Raw genomic sequence first — 17066 nt, 5'->3', positions numbered from 1 at the left:
TCCAAGCTCCAGCCCACTACATTCGATTGGTGGAATTTAGTCCCATCCCATTTTTGTGTCATCACCAAAGCTCTGTGAGTCAAAGGGGAAAAAAAGGAACAGAGTGTTCATGTCGGTGAGGATTTCTTTGTGTCTGTTCTTGAGCTGTGGACAATGTGCAATTGAACAGCTGCCAGTACCAACAGAGCAGTTAAGTAGTATAAACTGTGTTTGGAAATAATCCATAGTTTGGTCGTGTTTTCAACACAGTTTCTAATCAAAAGAAAACTTATTGTATGAAAGAAGGCTGCTGAAATCACAAGAAAAACACATGGTTCTGCTCAGGGATCTACCTTCAAACAACACACTCAGCTGCTGTCCAGTAATATTTCATGTTTCTTAGAAGTATCAACAGAGATTCCATCAGAAATGTTATTTTCAAGACATTGACCAATCAGTGTGCATCAGAGACACTCCTCCTCCTGATACTGTTCTCTTCATTCCATATTCTCACCACTGACAATAAATTCATATCTGTGTCTTCATCAGTGTGCAGCCTATCTCATGTGAGAGCTCCAGTGTGTGCATGAGTTTTCATTTTGCTCGGCTGGTAATAAACGTTCTTTGTTCGAAAAGCAGATGCAGCTCATGTTGGTTCATACAACTGCTATGCAGTGGTGTGCTGGGGATTGGGGTGCTCTGAGTGGTATAAGAACAGACTCAACAGACTGATACAAAGAGCTTGCACAGTCTGTGGCTGCCCCCTGGACTCCATTGAGGTGGTGGGAGAGAGGAGGGCTGTGGCCAAACTGTCCACTGTCATAGGAAACTCCTCCCACTCTCTGCATCAGACTGTGAACTCCTTACGCAGCAGCTTCAGCAACAGATTGCTACACGTAAGTGTAAGAAAGAGCGTTCCTGCAGGTCCTTTAGATCAACATCAGTCAGACTTTGCAATGCCACATTATAAACTTCGTTTGTCTATGTCTGTTTACTGCTGCACTTTTTCGTCTCACATATGTATTCCATCTCCTTATGTGCAATAACTGGTACAACCTTCCTCAAGTCTTCTTGAAAAAAAAACCATCTTCAGTATACAGTGTTCTCTCCAATTTGCACTGCGTGTTTTTTCGTATATATTTTTGGATTGCTTTTGTATTTTTTCTTTTGCAGCTGCTGTAACGGTGAACTTTCCCCACTGTGGGATCAAGTTTATCTTATCTTAACCTATAAAATTAACTGAATGAAGCCCTGCATTAAACATTTAAAACTCGTTTATTTCTTGTATGCTCGTAAAATACTTGTCCTACTGCGCTCACATTAAGACATTAAATTAATAAATAAGCTTATAATATCTTGGCATGAAAATACTACATCCACTATAAATGTACTTCACTTTATCATTGCTTTTTAATTGTTAACTTTGCTTATTTTTTATGGTGCGATAGCAGTGAACAAAGGGAACTCTGGCACTGATAAGGAGGAAATGCGCAAGTTCATTCATTCATTTATTTTACAAAAGCTAACTGAAAAATGGAAGGCATGCCAAATTAAATAGTCCATTATTGGTATTTGTTAAAACTCTTCTATTTGATTCAAACAGGTAAACCTACATACCAAAACTGGAAATCATTATCACATTTTTTTGAAAGGACTTTGGCATTAAGTACCATCCAGGGCAACAGTGCTTAACTAGTTGCTCCTAAGAACAGGAAGCTGATAGGATTATTATGCGCTAATCACGATGTGATAATAAGAAGCAGAATATATTATTACTACGCCAAGGAATGGTGAAGTTATGTGACGATCGGTGCACGTTTGTCTGTCTGTCTGTCTGTCTGTCTGTCTGTCTGTGTGAAACATTAGTCAAAATCGAACTAACAGATTTGGATGAAATTTTCAGGGAAGGTCAGAAATGACACAAGTCCCATCCCACCTGACCTCCAGCAGTGATTAGATTTTGGCAGTGATGCAGCTTACAGTCTGGATCCACGGATTTGTTAAAGATTTCCCATTGGGAGACATAGCTGCCGGCATGGTGTCGCTGTAACCATGACGTGAACACTGTGTCTGCTACCCACTGACGATCAGGATTGCGATCCTACTACAAAATGAGCGTGGTTTATCAGTTGGAAATCATACAAGGAACAAATGATTAAACTGTGGGGTGTTTCTGAGTCCCATCAATTCCTGCCGCCTGCTACATATTTAGGTCACGCAATGTAGGAAACCCCAGCCAGACACTTAAGTTCAGCCATCAGCCTTAAATTGAACGCAAATTCACCTTTCTGTCCTTCACTCATTTCTTCACCATAAGTGCTTGTCCCCATCCCAGCTCGCTGCTTATAAGTTCAGACATATCCTTTGCTAGACAGCAACAGCGTGGAACCGTTTTCTTTCAAATTTTTAGGTGAATTCTTGGACTTTTCGGCAGCGTCTTCATTGTGTCAAGAATCTGCTTCTTAGATAGACATTTCCTGTGCTGCTGGAATGGTAACAAAATTAAAGCCCATAACGTTAACAATATGCCTTCAAAATAAAAGCATGGAGGGAACAGCTATTTTAACACGAGCAAAAGAAAGGCTTGCCAAAAGTGATGAACTAATCAACAAACCTTTATAAGATTAATTTAGATGTAACTGTAAATGTATCCATATATAACATGCACATGCATAACACATGCCTGTGCTCAGCGCAAAGTCTTTTTAAAAAAAAAAAAAGATTTCATCCGTCGAAAATGATACGTCAACTGAGCAGCCTTGACAGAGTACTGCGTAGTGCTTTTCTAGTTATTGTTGTTGTTATTATTACACACTATGTCCTGTCAATACCATATATGTTGCATGTTTTACCTTTCCTCAAGGAAAGACTGCAGAGGGAATCAAATTGGCTGCCATTGTTTAATTTTGCTGGTACTCTGCAGATGAAATGAGATCAAGAAGCACAGGTACAGCTTAAAAAGTGTTTCTGCAAATGCAAGCTGGTCAAAGGACTGTTTTTCAGTCCCAACTTTGATCTGGTTGCAGAATTGATTGTTGACACACTCAGCTACTCACTTGCAGTAGTTCAATGTGCAGCTACCTTTGTGTGCAGTGACCAAGGAAACAAACATATTTAACTTTGCCGCACTCATATACCATTCATTTAAACCACACTTTAAAAACACAGCTTTATGTAACCTTATATTACCCAGGTGAAGTTTGACCTCTTGGGTCTATGAATTGCTTTTGACGACAGCGTTCAAATGTTCTGGCACCAAGACCTCCCGACAATCTTCTGTTTTTCCCTGTCATTTTATTCTGGGTATGCAGACATATTAGTTTTTGTGTCACGCAGAATGTGGTTACTGCACTGTATTTTAACTGTCATTGCCTTTTTCTTGAGCAGCATGATTAAACCAATTACAACAACCATTGAAACTTACAATCGCACGATGAGTGGGAAATAAATCACCTGCTTTGATATCAGAGTGAGAAACCAAAGACAAGAAATGGTATAAAAAAAAACAGTCTATCTTTATGCTGTGTGATTTAGTCTTTTATTTGAAGTCTTGGTATGAAACAACCCACAGTACATGTTCTGATTGTGGTGTTACCATTTGTAGTTTTCTTTTACTGACCTCTACTGTCAAAAATGTAAAAGTGAAGGAAGGAAGTCAAAGCTGTAATCATGTTTATTGAAATGTAAAAAGAGTACCCAAATCCCACTTGCTATATTTGATGCCTAAGTTTAAATATCTGTCTGCAATCTACAAGTATAAATCCATAGTATTACTCATTTTATTTAAAGGTATGACTCTCACTTGTTCAGATCTTTTGCTCACTTTTTATGCATAAATGGACTGAAAGAATTCTCTGTGAATGATGACCTGGAAATAATTAAGCAGTCAAATTGAATTTTTTTTAAAAATTGTTTTTCTTTTTGCAGAACTATAGGAATTTTTTGCATTTAAAATCACAAATAAATGATGGTAGTAAATTGCTCTTCATAGCAGAAGCAAAGTGTAGTTTTCAAAAAGTAGTGCAGTGCAAAGAGTGTTTACATATCGCGTCACAACAGAAACAGGTCGTGTATGCACTGATGAGGATTTGGATCTCAAATGGCTTTCAGCGTGTCCTGTTCAATGAATTTCTGCCAGTAAGGAGGCCAGGAGGCTTTGATGCTGGGTCTGTCCTTCAGAGAGTTGTAATATTTTGCCAGTGCAGGGTAACGCTCACTGCTTAACCTACAGGGAAAAAATAAAGAAGAAGAAAACTGACTGTCATGCTCTAACTTGTGCAGTTGTTACTGTTGATTATTCCTTCCTGACAAGCAGCTAAAAGTCATTTTTGGTTATTTTACCTACTTACCCATAATGGAACATATAAGCAATGTAAGGAAAAACAAGCACATCAGCCAGTGTGAATTCTTTTCCAGCCAGACAACAGTCCTAGAAGAGAGAACACAAGAGTTTATGAAGGATGTTAGCATTAATAATTAAATATTTCACATCCATTATGGGTTAAAAGTGTGTTTTAATGATGTGGTTTGACATGAAGGGAAAGCTCTCTTTTGAGGGTCTGATGGAAGATCAACACCAAGCTCCAGTCAGCTTATCTTAACAAAATGGGGCCAAATAGGCAACCTGGCTATGTCCAAAGATGACAAAGTTAACCAGGCGACACCTGTGAAATTCAATTACCACATCACATTTCATTCTTGTGACAATGACAGAACAACAATTGAAAAAAAAATAACTATTTACGTTTTTTTAGAGATTTGCAGTCCAAACAGACAGACACTGTTCCCAATAAAGAAATGGTCAAGCAACCTACGTAATTTTTAGAATGTAATAATTAAAAGAAACAACAGCAAGCTGTAGGTCTTGGTTTGGCCTTTTGTTACCTGGGATAAGCCCAATATATCAATGTAGTTGTTTAACTCTCTGCTCTAGTGATTGAGCATTTTTATTAAAATGCTGACCTGTTCTTCATGCATTAAATCATCCACCTATTTCCTGCTAAGACTAAAGTTAAATTTGTGTAAACTGTAGCTGCACAACCTTCTCCCAGATCATCCAGTTTCATTATGATTCTTGGAGCAGCACTTATATGAACATTTAATATGACTGAGAAAAACAATAACAGTAATTCAAAGTGCTGCTGTATTGTAACATTATTTTACAGCCTCTTGCTTATGAATGTCTCCTTACGTTACACTCTGTAGTGTGCGGTGTGATTGTTCAAGCCTTTACCGTTTTTTTCAGGTATCCCTCCCACAGCTTGAGCTCAGCTGTCAGAGCCTCCGTGTTTCTCTGAACAGCAGAGTCGTGTCTCTCCCCCTCTGGGACCCTGAAGTTGTAGGCAACAAGATCCACTGAAAATATCAAGAGGTATTTAGTTGTAACAACCATTTTCTGAGATATGTGAGCCATGAGGCAAATCAAAGAAATCTGTGCACATGTTGCTGGGATCAGTCAGGACATCATTATCCAACATCGGCTTCACACTGAGGACAGTAAAAGTGGTTCAAACATGACCCTGAAGTGGTGCATTCCTCAATTGTAATGAACTGGGATTTCAGCTATCTTAGTTTAGCATCCCTCCTCATCAATAAAGCACCTGGTCTCATGACTTTAGCTTTACATGTAAACCAATCTGAGCATGTGATAGTTTGTAGGATTAACATGTGACCCCTCAAAATCACTACCTGTTGCGTGGGTTCAGATTCATATATAGATAGATTTAACGCATTGGGTCATCTTGACTTCATTCGGTATGTGATTTGAACACCTCAGTTCCAAAAGGGAGAACTCTGGATAGCAACAACTGCAAAGTCCCATAACTATTCCTGAGATTTAGTAGCCTGGATAGTCTGTAAAAACTCACTAAATCCAAATGGTAAAGCCGTTATTTGGAGAAACTTGCACCATTTTGTCCATTTTTTATTAAGATGAAGGATTTTTAAGGTGGGCTGCACTGTGGATCGTTGGTTAACACTTTCGCCTTGTTGCTAGAAGATCCGCAGTTCGCTTCCCCTTCCCGGGATTTTTCTGCATGGAGTTTGCATGCTCTCGTTGTGTACGCATGGGTTTTCTCTGGGCTTCCTCCCACAGACCAAAAACATGCTGAGGTTGACTGGTAACTCGAAATTCTCCGTAGGTGTGAATGTGAGTATGATTACCCATTTTCTGGACGAGTGTTACAGCCTCAAACATGCGCTGGTACATCAGTGCTTGTGCATCCGGGGAATCAGGGATCAGCTTGTTTCCTTGAGACTTGTACTGGTTCTGTTGATAGAACAGAAAGAAAGAGGAACTGTTATGAAGAACAGCATGGAGCTACAGTTTCTTTTCCTCTGCAGCGTAGCGTGTCTGGCTGTCTGACAAGCAGAATAACCCTTCTACTTATTAACTCCTTGGCTGCATGAAATATGAACTAGAGCGAAGTTCAACACTTCAGCCAATTTCTCACCTCCAGGAATAAGCAGGCGGCGAAGGACTCATTCAGGATATGTTTCCCACATTTGAAAGAAGGAAGCTTTAAGACAAACAGGGGGATAATAAAATTTAAGATAATTACTTTAAGATCAAGTGAGTGTTGTATGAATTCATTTAACAAAAATACATTTTCATTTCATTTCATTTTATTAATTTCAGGCTCACGACCATTTTTGGTTTGGAGCACATACACAACAAAACAAAACAAAACAAAACGAAACATGGCAAAGTATATTACTTTAACAGAGGTAGGACATTTTTCAAAAAGGCACCGAGCCTACAGATAATATTTGTATGGACAGACTGAAGTTGTGAGAGGATTTGACTGGTTTCTAGGTAAAAGGCAAGTTTGACTTCAACCCACCTGACCTCTGGGGTTCATGTCCAGGACTTCCTGGGATTTGTGCTCCATTTTCTCAAAGGAGAGCAGTTTTTGGTTGTAGCCCTGCAGCTGTTTCTCCTCAAGCATGAGCTGGACCCTCCAACAGGGAGGAGAGCCGGAGCCCCACAGCAGAGTCATGTCCTTGGCCATAGTTTCAGAGTGAAGTGCAACAGCTGACAGAATAAAAGCAGTTTTGGTTGGTGAACAAAATGAGAAGTGGAACAGAAATACATATAGAAACCTGGTTTTATACCAAGGTCCAGCCCACCACATCTGATTGGCGGAATTTAGTCCCATCCCATTTTTGTGTTATCACCAAAGATCTGTGAGTCAAGTTAAAATGAAGGAGCAGATTTTTCACAAAGGCGAGAATTTGTTTGTGTCTGTTCTTGATCTCTGGACAATGTGCAATTGAGCAGCTGCCAGTACCAACAGGGTGGTGAAGTAGTGTAAACTGTGTTTGGAAATAATCCATAGTTTGGTCATGTTTTCAACACAGTTTCTAATTGAAAGAAAACTTGTTGAAAGAAAGAAGGCTGCAGAAATCACAAGAAATGACACATGGTTCTGCTCATGGATCTACCTTCAAACAACACAATCAGCTCCTGTCCCGTAACATTTCATGTTTCTTAGAACATTTTTTGTTCAAAAGCAGATGCAGCTCATGTTGGTTCATACAACTGGTTCTGCTCTATGTGCATCAGTCAAACCAGTTCATCAAGCATTTCATGTGGTGTCCTGTCCACCCTTTCTCAACTCCAACCGTATCTTTTGTTGTAAGTTGTATATTTATCCAACTGTTGTACTTTTTATCTCATGCTTACAATGTACACATTATACAAGAGAGCAACTACTCACTGCACCACCCTGTATGAATAAAGGTTGAATGAATGAATGAATGAATGAATAAATGAATGAATGCAAAGAAGAAAATGCAGTTCTTTGATAAATTGTAAATGTGGACATATTTCTGCATCATGGGCTCATATTGTAAAGGTCTAGTGTTTTCGGAGGAAAATTATTTTTGATTACTTTTCCCACTATTTGGCTCATGTTTTTGAAACTCAAACAAAAGTTCTGGTAGAAGGATTTTATGCATGTGATCATCTGCATGCTGCACTAATTTAAACACCTTCGTTACTAATAGCGAGACCTGGAGCTAAGTTGTGCCAGTAATGAACTCCATTCACAGAAACAAATCCTATAATGAGAAGTAAGAATATGCAAAGTGATCCCTATAAACAGTTTATTTCTTCTCTTCTTATCAGCAGAGGCTTTTGCCTTGAGTCAGCTCTATGATGGATATTTCACCTCTTCCATATGAAATAACAGTTATTCCGGTAATTATCCACATTTAAACTGGATAAAAGGGCAAAGACAAGGATCAGAGCTTGGATCAAACTTGCACTTCTCCAGTGTGAAGGATATAAATCCATGTTCAGTCATAAAAAAAAAAACTCCTGCAAACCTGATACAAATCTGTTGTTTATTTAAGTGACATAGTTGAACATACAGTTTGGCTGGTGTGTTTCCAAGAGGCTGTGCATTAAACTGAAATTACAAAAATCTTGCAAAAGACACAACATTGAAATATTTCATTTGTGCAAAGTCATGCCAACGCAGGATATTTGAGTTACCTTTGTGCAGAGCAAGCCACTTCTGACGTTGAAATAATAAAATACAAAGGTCACGTCCTCAAAGATTCCACTCACCTTTTCTACTAGGACAAGGAGGAGATATGAGATTGGAATCTACAGTGCACACTGATTATATTATAGCTGTAATATATCAGTAAATGTGGTGTGAATGCAGAGAGCCTACAAGAAATGCTAACTGCTATGAATGTATTAACGCACACTGACTTCACAGGAACCCTAAATGCATTAGAATTTTTTAATACTATAGCCTGCACGTGTGAGTCGACACAGACTGATCTTAGTTACAAACACAGTGAATGGGGGCAACAAAAGCTGTTATGTTGTCATGACAGTCTTCTTGTTGCTGTCACCCTGCAAACATCTAATGATGTACAGCAAGGGGTATTCAACTAAAGTTCAAAGAGGTCCAGTCAGAGAAAATATTTCAAAACAAAAGTCTGGAACATAACAATGTCTAACTTGAATTAGTTTCATGTGTAACCTGATAGTTTTATTAGTGTCTGCATGTAATTAATACCATTTTATCAAATAAATTCAGTACGGTTCAAAAACATTTTGACAACATTTATTAATAACTAACTTTTGATAAAACTGTACATCTTAAAATAAAGTGCAGAATTTGAAAAAATGACGTAACAATCTGAACCAACATAAAACAAAACTGCAGCTTTCAGAGTGTCCTTTTATTGTGGACAGTGTGAGGCACACCTGTGCACTAATCATGGTGTCTAATCAGCATCTTGATATGGCACACCTGTGAGGTGGGATGGATTATCTCAGCAAAGGAGAAGTGCTCACTATCACAGATTTACACAGATTTGTGAACAATATTTGAGAGAAATGGTGATATTGTGTATGTGGAAAAAGTTTTAGATCTTTGAGTTCATCTCATAAAAAATGGGAGCAAAAACAAAAGTGTTGCGTTTATATTTTTGTTGAGTGTAGCTGATGCACTGACTCCAGTCATTAGTATTTTATCAGTTCTTAAACACAGCAGCTTTTTTTTCTAACAAGAGCATAGTGTGGGATAATGTTCGAGACCCTCCTGTTTTACACAGCTCAACACAACTTTTTTTGTTGTTAAGACAGTAATATATTTAATAGAACGATCAAAAATAATGAATCCTAACAAGAGCTGCAGATTTGCTTTGACTGCTTTATTTTCTGGAAGCATTTTAAATCAGGCTGTGTGATTTCGTCTTTTATTTGAAGTCTTGACATGAAACAACACACAGTTCATATTTTAACTGGAGCTATGCCATTTGCAATTTTCTTTTAGTAACCTCTACTGTCAAAAGTGTGAAAGGGCAAGGAGGAAGTCAAAGCTGTTATCATGTTTATGGAAATTTAAAAAGAGCACCCAACACCAACTTGCAATATTTGAGGCCAACAGTCAAATCTCTGTGTAGAAACTGCAAATATAATTCCATAGTCTTACTCATTTTATAAAAAGACATTACTTTCTCTAGTTCAAATGGCTCACATTTTCTGCATAAATGGTCTGAAAGGAATTCTCTGTGGATGATGACCTGGAAATAAAAAAGCAGTCAAATTTAAATTCTCTTTTTTATTGCTTCTATTTGTAGCACAATAAGAATCTTTTACATTTAGAGTCACAAACAAATGATGGTAGAAAATTGCTCTTCGTAGCAGAAGCAAAGCATAGTTTAGTAGTTTTTTAGCAAAAAGTAGTGCAATGCAAGGAGTGGTTACATATCGAATCACAACAGAAACTGTTAGTGTATCCACAGAGGAGGACTTAGATCTTAGATGGCTTTCAGTGTGTCCTGTGCGGGGGTGCCCTGCCAGGTAGGAGGCCAGGTGGCTTTGATGCTGGGTCTGTCCTTCAGAGAGTTGTAGTATTTTCCCAGTGCAGGGTGACGCTCACTACTTAACCTACAGGAAAAATATCGGAAAATTTGCTGTGACATTTTAAACTGTGCAAGTGTTACTGTTTATTATTCCATCCTGACAAGCAGCTAAAAGCCATTTTTGGTCCTGTAACCTACTTACCCAGAGCGGAACATATAAGCAATGACTGGAAAAACAAGCACATCAGCCAGTGTGAATTCTTTTCCAGCCAAGCAACAGTCCTAAAAGAGAGAACAGAAGCATTTATTTTTTTTAAAAAAACACTTTTGCATTAATAATTAAATATTTCACATCCGTTATATTTGAAAGCGTTTTTTAAAGATATAAATTGACATGGGGGGAAAGCATTATATTTCATCCTTGTTATATTGAAAGAACAAAATACAACAAACTGGTGACACACTGTCCCGGTTTTGTGCTCATGGCATTGCTGGCGTGTTTCTCAGTTCATTGCTTTCACAAACAATACAGCAAGTCATTTACTTTGGTTGGATATGCCAATCCATTCATTTCATTCAAAAACAAAAATCAAATGTCCAAATTCCAACTCAAAGAACACCGACAGCCTACGCCAGCTTGCGGTCAACAACAAATGTATCTTTTGGGCGCCACACCTGAACTAATTAGTGTCTCCTTAAAAGTGCACTCGGCAGCACCTCTCAGGTGACCTTCAAAAATGGCTCCACCACAAACTATTTGTGGTATTACAGAGGTTTGTGGTCCTAACAGGCAGTTGCTGCACCCAACAAAGAAATGGTCCAACAAAGAAATGGTCCAGCAGCTTATGTATTTTTTTAATGTAATAGTTAAAAGAAACAACAGCAAGCTGTATCTCTTGGCACAGCCTTTTGGTAACTGGGCTAAGTCAACAAATCAATGTCTCACCTAAATCTCAGCTGCAGTGATTGAGCATTTTTATTAAAATGCTGAGCTGTTCCTCAAGCATTAAGTCATTTAACTCCATCCTACTCAGATTAAATTTAAAATTGTATAAGCTGTAGTTGTAAAAACTCTCCCAGATAGTCCAGCGTCATTATGATACTTGGAGCATCACTTACATTATAGCCTCTCGCATATGAATGCCAGCTTAGGTTAACTCTTTAGCTTGTGGTGTGAGTGTTAAAGCGTTTACCGTTTTTTCAGGTATCCCTCCCACAGCTTGAGCTCAGCGGTCAGAGCCTCCTTATTTCTTTGAATAGCAGAATCATGTCTCTCCCCCTCTGGGACCAAGTAGTTGTAGTAAATAACATCCACTGGAAAATATCAACAAGTATTTAGTTGTAGGGACCATTTTCTGAGATATGAGGGTTATGAGGCCAATCAAAGAAATCTGTGCTCATGTTGCATAACATGGACTTCCACATTGAGTTTGGGCCTTAGCTTCTTTTTACCAGGAGTGGCTGGGGTCAGTCAGGACATTATTACATAACATTGGCTTCACACTGAGGACAGTAAAAATGGTTCAATAAGAGCCTGAAGTGCTGCATTTATCTATTGTAATGAACTGGGATTTCAGCTTTGTTAGTTTAGCACCCCTCCTCAAGAAACAAAACACTTGACATCTGAGCATGTGATCCTTTGTGGGATTAAAATGTGACCCTTCAACATCACTACCTGTTGCAAGGGTTTAGATTCATATACACATAGATTTAATGCATTATTTCATGAATTCATTAAGTCAGTGCATGACTCTTTAGTGCATACCATGTGTTTTGAACACCTCAGGTCTAATGAGGAGGGATGAATGATGTTAAACTGCTTCTGAAGAAGCTGGCATGAAGTCTCAGTGGTTTAAAGGCAGCAGAGTTGGTTTATGATGTTGCTAAGTGCACTGAAGTCCCAAAAGCAGAACTCTGAATGGCAACAACCACTAAGTCCTATAACTATTGCTGAGCTTTAGTTGCCTGGATAGTCTGTAAACAGTCACTAAATACAAGTGTTTTACATGTAATTTGGAGAAACTTGCACCGTTTGGTCCGTTTTTTATTAAGATGAAGGATTTTCAAGGCCAGCATGGAAATCTTGCCTCACAAAACAAGAGCCAAATGCCTCATTTATGCATTGGGTAACATACCCATTTTCTGGCCGAGTGTGAAAACCTCAAACATGCGCTGGTACATCTGTGCTTGTACATCGGGGGAGTCAGGGATCAGCTTGGTTCCCTGGGACTTGTACTCGTTCTGTTGTTGGGAACAGAAAAAAGAGGAACTGTTATGAAGAACAGCACGGAGGTCCAGTTTCTTTTTCTCTGCGGCATAGAATGTCTGTTTGTCTGACAAGCAGAATAGTCCTCCTACTTATTAACTCCTTGGCTGAATGAAATATTACTAGATCCGGATTAATTAGAACTAGTTCTCACCTCCAGGAAAAAGCAGGCGGCGAAGGACTCATTCAGGATATGTTTCCCACATTTGAAGGCAGGAAACTTTAAGACAGGGGTGAAATTAAAAAACTGAAATAACTACTTTAAGATCAAGCATGTGTAAATTCCTATATTTAAAAATATTCAGACTGAAGTTGTGAGAGGATTTGACTGGTTTCTCAGTAAACAGCAAGTTTGACTTCAACCCACCTGACCTCTGGGGTTTATGTCCAGGACTTCCTGGGACTTGTGCTCCATTTTCTCAAAGGAGAGCAGTTTTTGGTTGTAGCCCTGCAGCTGCTTCTCCTCCAGCATGATCTGGATCCTCCAACAGGGAGAAGAACCGGAGCCCCACAGCAGAGTCATGTCCTTGGCCATGGTTTCAGAGTGAAGTGCAACAGCTGCCAGAAGACAGAAGATGTTGTGGTTTGGTGAACAAAGTGAGGAGTGGAACTGAAATACACAGAAGCCTGGTTTTAATCCAAGCTCCAGTCCACCACATTCGGATTGGTTGAATTTAGTCCCATCCCATTTTTGTGTTATCACCAAAGATCAGTGAGTCAAGGGGAAAAAAAGGAGCCGATTGTTCACGTAGGTGAGAATTCCTTTGTGTTTGTTCTTGAACTCTGGACAATGTGCAATTGAACAGCTGCCAGTATCAACAGGGTGGTGAAGTAGTAAAGACTGTATTTGGAAATAATCCACATGTCGGTCAAGTTTTCAACACAGTTTCTAATCAAAGATAACTTGTTGAATGAGAGAAGGCTGCAGAAATCACAAGAACAACACATGGTTCTGCTCAGGGCTCTACCTTCAAACAACACACTCAGCTGCTGTCTAGTAACATGTTAGGTTTCTTCACAGAAATTCTAAATGCATTAGAAACGTTAGGTATAGTCGCCTGCACGTGAGTCGACACAGATTAATGTTAGTTATAAACACAGTGTATGGGGGTAACACAAGCTGCTATGTCGTCATGACAGTCTAACTTGGGTCAGCTCTGACCCCTCACCCTGTTTATAGCAACTTTTTTTGCACTTTTAGCTTTTCTGTGCTGTTTTCTTTTCTATCGTCGTCGGGATGGTAACCATGCTTCCTTGTCTGCCCTTCTCCCTAACTTTCATCAGTTCATGGACTGCCCCACCAGGGACAGCTACTCTCTGGACCTGCTCTGTGCAAAGACAGCAGATGCCTACAGTTCTTCCTCCTGCTTGGCCACTCAGACCACAACCTGGTCCATCTGCTCCCTGCTTACATACCTATGGTGAAGAAACAGTCCCCAACAAAAAAGTGTGTGAAGCAGTGGTCTGAGGAGGACAGTAAGGCATTCAAAGACTGTTTTAACACAACAGACTGGGAGGTGCTCTGTGGGTCACATGGACAGGACATTGACAGTTTAATGGACTGCGTCATGGGATAGACAAATTTCTGTATAGAAACCATCGTACCCATTAGGATGGTGCAGTGTTTCTCAACAAGCCATGGGTGACTCCTGAGCTGAAAGCCTTGCTGCTGGACAAAAGGAGAGCCTTTCAGTCTGGTCACGGAGAAGAACTGAGGAGGGTACAAAGGGATTTCAAAAGAAAGATAAGAGAATGCAATGCCAACTACAGGAAGAAAATGGAGGATCAGCTACAGAATAATGACACAAGAGAGGTCTGGAGAAGACTCTAGACCATATCAGGGCAGGGCAAAGACAAAAAGAGGGACCCTGATCCTGGGAACAGAGACTGAGCCAACAAGTTATACCTTTTCTTCAACAGATTTGATATTGGTCTCACCCTCTCCCCTTCCAGCCTGAGCACTGTCCAGTCTACCTCCAGCTTCTCTGACCTGCTCGCCCCTCACCACTCCTTCCCTCCTTCACCACCACCATCTCTGGGGCTCTCCTCTCTCCCCCACCTTCTCCTCTTCTTGTCACACTAACAGTGGAGGTGGTCTGCTCTATCTTTGACCAAAGCCTGAGATTAGAAAGAGTTCCTGCCATGTGGAGTACTTCTTTTGTGGTCCTGGTCCTAAAGACTTCATGCCTCAAAGAGCCCAACCATTTCAGACCTGTGGCCCTAACCTCTCACCTGATCAGGGCATTTGGGAGGATTGTTCTGAATCATCGTCACCCCCCAAACATGGTGAACCCAAACATGGATCCCCTGCAGTTTGCGAACCAGTCTGGTACCGGGACGGATGATGCTGTCATCGACCTGCTGCAGAGATCCCTGTCTCACCTGGAGGACACTGGAAACACCATGAGGATCACGGTGTTCAACTTCTTCAGTGCCTTCAATACAATCCAACCCTCACCGTTTAGGGTGAAGAACACCTTAAGTTGGCTGCATGGACCATGGACTACCTCACAGACAGACCCCAGTATGTGAAGCTACAGGACTGTGTGTCTGATGGCGATATGCAATACAGCAATTTGCACAAAATAAGTATTTGATCACCTACCAATCAGGAATAATTCTGGCTCTCACAGACCTGTTAGTTTGTCTTTAAGATGCCATCCTATTCTCCACTCATTGACTGCATTGATTGCACCTATTTGAACTCATTACCTCTATAAAGGACACCTGTCCACACACTCAATCAGTGCAGTGTTTTCTGGAAGCACTTTAAATCAAATGCATCACTCTCCATAAGTATTATTTAAAGTACCATATCTGTTATCTTTGCACCAGTCAGCCTGGACGAAGGAGAAATGTCATGTCTGTTCTGGGGAAATTCACGTTCTGCTGGAGTTCTTGATTGCATTCTGCAGACATTCAAAAGGAGATGTATCCATCATACATACATAATACATATTTCAAACCACATATTACTGGTGAAAGAAAGACATGTACATGTGATCAAACATGGACAACACTAGGTCCTGTCATTTCCATACATGTTGCACGTTTTACCGTTCCTCAAGGAAAGACTGCAGAGGGAATCAATTTGGCTGACATCATTTAGTTTTGCTGTTACTCTGCAGATGAAATGAGATCCAGAAGCACAGCTACAGCTTAAAAAGTGTTTCTGCAAATGCAAGCTGGTCAAAGGACTGTTTTTCAGTCCCAACGTTGATCTGGTTGCAGAATTGATTGTTGACACACTCAGCTACTCACTTGCAGTAGTTTAATGTGCAGCTACCTTTGTGTGCAGTGACCAAGGACACAAACATATTTAACTTTATCGCACTGATAAACCCTTCATTTAAACCACACTTTAAAAACACAAACTGCTTTATGTAACCTTATATTACCCAGGTGAAGTTTGACCTCTTGGGTCTATGAATTGCTTTTGAGTACAGATTAAATCAGTGTTCAAATGTTCTGGCACCAAGACCTCAGGACAGTCTTCTGTGTTTCATTATCGTTTCATTCCTGGTCTGCAGACATATTAGTTTTTATGTCACGCAGAATGTGGTGACTGCATTGTATTTTGCCTCTTGTTGCCTTTTTCTTGAGCAGCATGATTAAACCGATTACAACAACCATTGAAACTTACAATCACACCATGTGTGGGAAATAAATCACCTGCTTTGATATCAGAGTGAGAAATCAAACACAAGAAGTGGTATTGAAAAAAAAAAAACTATCTTCATGCTGTGTGATTTAGTCTTTTATTTGAGGTCTTGGTATGAAACAACCCACAGTACATGTTCTGACTGTGGTGTTACCATTTACAGTTTTCCTTCAGTGACCTCTATTGTCAAAAGTGTAAAAGTGCAGGAAGGAAGTCAAAGCTGTAATCATGTTTATTGAAATGTAAAAAGAGCACCCAAATCCCACAGCCAAGATTTGGTGCTGAAGGTCAAATGCCTGTCTACAATTTAAAAATATAATTCCATAGTATTACTTATTTTAAAGGTATGACTCTCACTTGTTCAGATCTTTTGCTCACTTTTTATGCATAAATGGTCTGAAAGAATTCTCTGTGAATGATGACCTGGAAATAATTAAGTATTCAAATTGAAATTCTCTTTTTTATTCCTTTTGTTTCCAGCACAATAACAATCTTTTCTACTTAAAGTCACAAACAAATGAAGGTAGAAAATTGGTTTTCATAGCAGAAGCAAAGCATAGTTTTTTAAGTAGTGCAATGAAAGGAAGTGATCACATATTGAATCACAACAGAAACAGTTAGTGTGTCCACTGAGGAGGATTTGGATCTCAGATGGCTTTCAGCGCATCCTGGTCGATGAATGTAATCCAGCTTGGAGGCCAGGTGGCTTTGATGCTGGGTCTGTCCTTCAGAGAGTTGTAGTATTTTGCTACTGCAGGGTAACGCTCACTGCTTAACCTACAGGAAAAAAATATAAAAGGAGAAAACTGGCTGTGACCCTTTAACTTGTGA

At 39.7% G+C, this 17066-nt stretch overlaps 3 protein-coding genes across 5 annotated transcripts in view; all 3 read right to left on the bottom strand.

The window, feature by feature from the left end:
- LOC110947741 (glutathione S-transferase A-like) overlaps window positions 1–17066 on the bottom strand; it is a 39830-nt gene that overhangs the window by 20391 nt on the left and 2373 nt on the right. The window contains exon 6 of one of the 3 annotated variants that reach the window (XM_051955666.1): window positions 16319–17012. The exons of the other annotated variants lie outside the window; for them this stretch is intronic. Coding sequence (XP_051811626.1) covers window positions 16883–17012 — 130 coding nt within the window. The 3' untranslated portion in view covers window positions 16319–16882. Of the gene's footprint in view, window positions 1–16318; window positions 17013–17066 lie in introns of those variants that run through there. 3 annotated transcript variants of the gene reach the window in all.
- Window positions 3504–7066, bottom strand: LOC110968379 (glutathione S-transferase A-like). Its single transcript, XM_051955670.1, has 6 exons — window positions 6822–7066; window positions 6432–6497; window positions 6142–6247; window positions 5213–5334; window positions 4329–4408; window positions 3504–4204 (listed from the first exon to the last, which is right to left on the bottom strand). Exons 1-6 carry the CDS (start codon window positions 6987–6989, stop codon window positions 4075–4077), a joined length of 672 nt encoding a protein of 223 aa, XP_051811630.1. The 5' UTR covers window positions 6990–7066; the 3' UTR covers window positions 3504–4074.
- LOC110968377 (glutathione S-transferase A-like) lies at window positions 10050–13192 on the bottom strand. The gene is made up of 7 exons (XM_051955692.1): window positions 12942–13192; window positions 12729–12794; window positions 12444–12549; window positions 11502–11622; window positions 10982–10988; window positions 10511–10590; window positions 10050–10393 (listed from the first exon to the last, which is right to left on the bottom strand). Exons 1-7 carry the CDS (start codon window positions 13107–13109, stop codon window positions 10264–10266), a joined length of 678 nt encoding a protein of 225 aa, XP_051811652.1. The 5' UTR covers window positions 13110–13192; the 3' UTR covers window positions 10050–10263.

The sequence above is a fragment of the Acanthochromis polyacanthus genome, chromosome 11 (assembly GCF_021347895.1).
Source record: "Acanthochromis polyacanthus isolate Apoly-LR-REF ecotype Palm Island chromosome 11, KAUST_Apoly_ChrSc, whole genome shotgun sequence".
Taxonomy (NCBI): Eukaryota; Metazoa; Chordata; class Actinopteri; family Pomacentridae; genus Acanthochromis; species Acanthochromis polyacanthus.
Note: the sequence above shows the minus strand (reverse complement) of the source record. Positions and strands in the feature narration are given on the sequence as shown.